This window comes from Rhagoletis pomonella, unplaced genomic scaffold (assembly GCF_013731165.1).
Source record: "Rhagoletis pomonella isolate Grant_MI unplaced genomic scaffold, Rhpom_1.0 Rhpom_scaffold_16126, whole genome shotgun sequence".
NCBI classification, from domain to species: domain Eukaryota; kingdom Metazoa; phylum Arthropoda; class Insecta; order Diptera; family Tephritidae; genus Rhagoletis; species Rhagoletis pomonella.
Window position 1 is genome coordinate 1 of NW_023474643.1, and position 3,427 is coordinate 3,427.

At 35.2% G+C, this 3,427-nt stretch overlaps 1 protein-coding gene across 1 annotated transcript; it reads left to right on the forward strand.

Annotated features, from left to right (window-relative positions):
• Positions 1 to 1,139: 1,139 nt before the first annotated feature.
• On the forward strand, positions 1,140 to 2,916 carry LOC118757275 (the record flags this gene model as incomplete). The annotated part of the gene is made up of 3 exons (XM_036492002.1): positions 1,140 to 1,442; positions 2,480 to 2,563; positions 2,634 to 2,916. Coding segments are annotated over exons 1-3 (496 nt in total), but the record flags the coding sequence as incomplete, so codon positions are not given.
• Between the last annotated feature and the right edge of the window lie 511 nt (positions 2,917 to 3,427).

Below are 3,427 nucleotides of genomic sequence, written 5' to 3' on the forward strand. Positions count from 1 at the left end.
GTGTGTAAATGAAATGAGCAACACCAAAAGGGAATGTGAAAAATCGCATCGACAAAAGTTTCCGTGTATAAACGCAGTCTTACAGTATCTATATCTTCCAACCCCATGTCTTTAATTTTACTCCAAAGGTATAGCCCATTTCGTACCCTAGTATTTCTGATTGCCTCCGATTTAGAGGTATCAATTAGCACAAATATTTCACCTTTATGGTCAGTTGGGTAAAAAATAGTTTCCTTGTTTGCGTTTTGACGTCTTTCTTCGCGCCCTTTGTGCATGTCATTTTCTAGACGTACATTTTGTTTCCCGCCATTGGTGTTTTTCTCGTCTGTATAGTCTTCTTTCATTTGTGCGTTTTGCACAGTTTTGTCATGTATGTCGTCCTGTATTTCATGTATGTTATATACATGAGCGTCATCTTTTGGTCTAGCGTTTTGTATTTTACCGTTGGCAGAACTACCATTTCCCGCTATACCACTTATACCACCAAAACTATTACGCACATGGTCATAGTTTTCGTCCATGTATGCCCAGCCAAGCATTTCAGCGTCACCTGCCACCTGGCCACTACTTTTAGTCACATTCGGATTGCTTAAAAAATCATCCAATTGCATTAAATTTTGATTTAAGAGGCTGATCTTCATCGCCATTTCCTTTTCTTTTCTTTTTTCTAGCTCTCGACCCTAACCTAGAGGTTTTCTCCCGGTCAGAATCCGACATGGTATAAGATGACGCTGCCCCACCATGCCACGCAATCGTTCTCAGGTTTCCCCGACTTAATCAAAAAAACTCAAAACTCCACAGAAAATTAAGTGAAAAATATGATATGTATTTACCTGTTAAATTACCACACACTCAGGAACAGTACAAAGTATTTATTAACAAGCACAACTCACCAGTATAGAAAAAACACTACCTTTCCACTCGGACGTTGAATAAGAAGTGACAACGAAATTTAACAAAAGTTTTTTGTTCATAACTTTTAAATGGTTAATAATATTAGCCCCTCCCCCCCCTCCGGATTGTTATTAAGGGGACCGAAACGCGTCGTTTGGTACCCCTCCCGACTTTTCCGCACCTTTTTTAGGGGTTGTTACCCCACCCTAGAGAATTACCCAAAAAAATTAGCGGAAAAATATTAGAGTAAAATTGCCAATAATTTTTTCGGGCAGTGTATGTACACACATAGAAAAAAAGCAAGGCGGGCATACCAAATTGGTACATATTACCAATGGAGAAATGCTAAAGTCTTAATATAAAATCAGAGATTGCCAGAAGAATATAAACCTAGGAATCAACAGAACAAGTACATACTAATGGGTGAGAATGTGGATCGCGAAAGTGAGCCAATTCATGAAGGATTGCTGCAAGAGAGTAAAGAAATCGAGTTTGCAGAGGAAACAATACTTAAATTAGAGGTGGAAATTTTGACGCCTTTTTCTGAGGTAAAATATATTTATAAATACATACTATAGTATATACATACATATGTATGTATGTATGTTGATATCGCACACCTAGATCTAAAGTGCAATCAACTCAATAAAAAAATTGTGATTTTTTTGCATAAATCAATTCATAGGACTTACATCTAATTAACCCTCTAGTAGGCTGAACCGCCTCCAGACGGTCGTTAACTTTTTAGTGCACCTATAATAATTTTTTTCTATATTCGTAAGGCACGATCTTTAGACAAAAATCGTACCTTTACGGCGGTGTAAATTTGAATCCGTTATGTCAATCCGTTTTATTTTAATCGGCAGTTGAATTACAGATTTTGAAAACACGGTTAAAATTAATTATTTCTTGCTATTTAGTAATTTTGTAATTAAAGAAATTTTTTCATTTGAAAAATTTTTTGATATAAAATAGTTCGGTGGATTTCGTTGTTAAAAGCACCGTATTTTAATATAAGTTTTATAATCATGTCACCATTGGAAATGGAGAAAATTGCTTTCGAACACAGACCGTCTACAGACCGGCTTGCCGACATATAAAAATCCAGTTTGCATTTCTGACCGTCTGCAGACGGGATTGCCGGTTCGTAGGTCAACATTGTGTAAGAGAAAGCTGAAAATATGTGTAAGTATATCGGCGAGCCCGTCTCCAGACGGAAAAAAGTTACTGTCACAGATCGAAATGGACATCATTTTTGGATTTCTCGTGCTAAATAAATTCACCCATTCCTGAATTTTTCAACTCATAAAAAAATTGGCCTAATGGAAATTGTTAATGGAAATTGTTTTTCTTCACGATTATATACGTTAACTAAAAAACTTCTGCTATACCTGTTTTTGTATTAATTGCGTTGATTATGTACGATCCACAAGCAGTTAACATTCCCTCTCTGAATTTTGAGTTAGCTCACTTTAGATCTAGGTGTGCGATATGTACGTACATATGGATCTATGAACTAGCTCAATTATTTACGAAATAAAACCACGATGAATAATATTCTACCTGATTATCAATTTCATTAAAGGAAGATAATGGAACAGATAATATACTGAATGAGTTTGAAATAAATAAAACGTTGTATAATGCGAAAAAGAAAGATTGTCAAATGGTAAGCAATGCAAATACAGCAATGTTAGACGTACGGTATGTATAGCATTAAGAAAAACTTACTGTTTCAGGTGGAAACGACAAATTCTGTCACGCGGAGATTTTTTCAGTTACGTAGTACTGATCCGTTCATTATATTGGGATTTATTGATATTGTTCGCCGACATCCTTGCCATTGGAATTCGCTGGACTACGACTTTGGACACAAAGACAAAAGGGATGAAAGCTCGAAGATCATTTGTAGAGAACTGAGGGACCTGTATAACATATGCATATCTCCACAATTAGCCCGATCAAGCATACTTTCTCTGATTCGGTGGTTTGAACGTGAATATCTCCGTTCGGTGCTGCTGAGTAAGACAAATACTTCTAAAAGAGGTCGCAGCTCAGGTTGATTTAAAGAAATCCGTTTAAATTTTTCGAATTACATCTACTTGAATACAGGATAGGCAGGGTTGCATACAAATGGTTGTTCCGTAAATATTTAAAATATGTTAGTTCATTCAATATTTGCATCTGGGCCAATAAATAATAACAAATATAGCCGAAAAAAACAAAGTTTCAATTAAAACGAGTTTTTATAACCCCCCATAAAATTCCGATTAATTTTAAATACGAAAATAACGATATTTTTTCATGGAGATTTATTTTTTTAATATACCTTGTTTATACCTATACAAAAACCGGATTAGCAAAAAACCGATTGGACTCAACATATATTTCTTTACAGCATTTATCCCCCTGTCTTTATAGCGCACTCGATAAAGTCTTATTCAAAAGTAAACAAAATTGCTATTTTTAAACGACATTTTTTTAAAAAATAATTTGCGCGGTTGACCGAAATGGAAACAAACAATATTTGTAA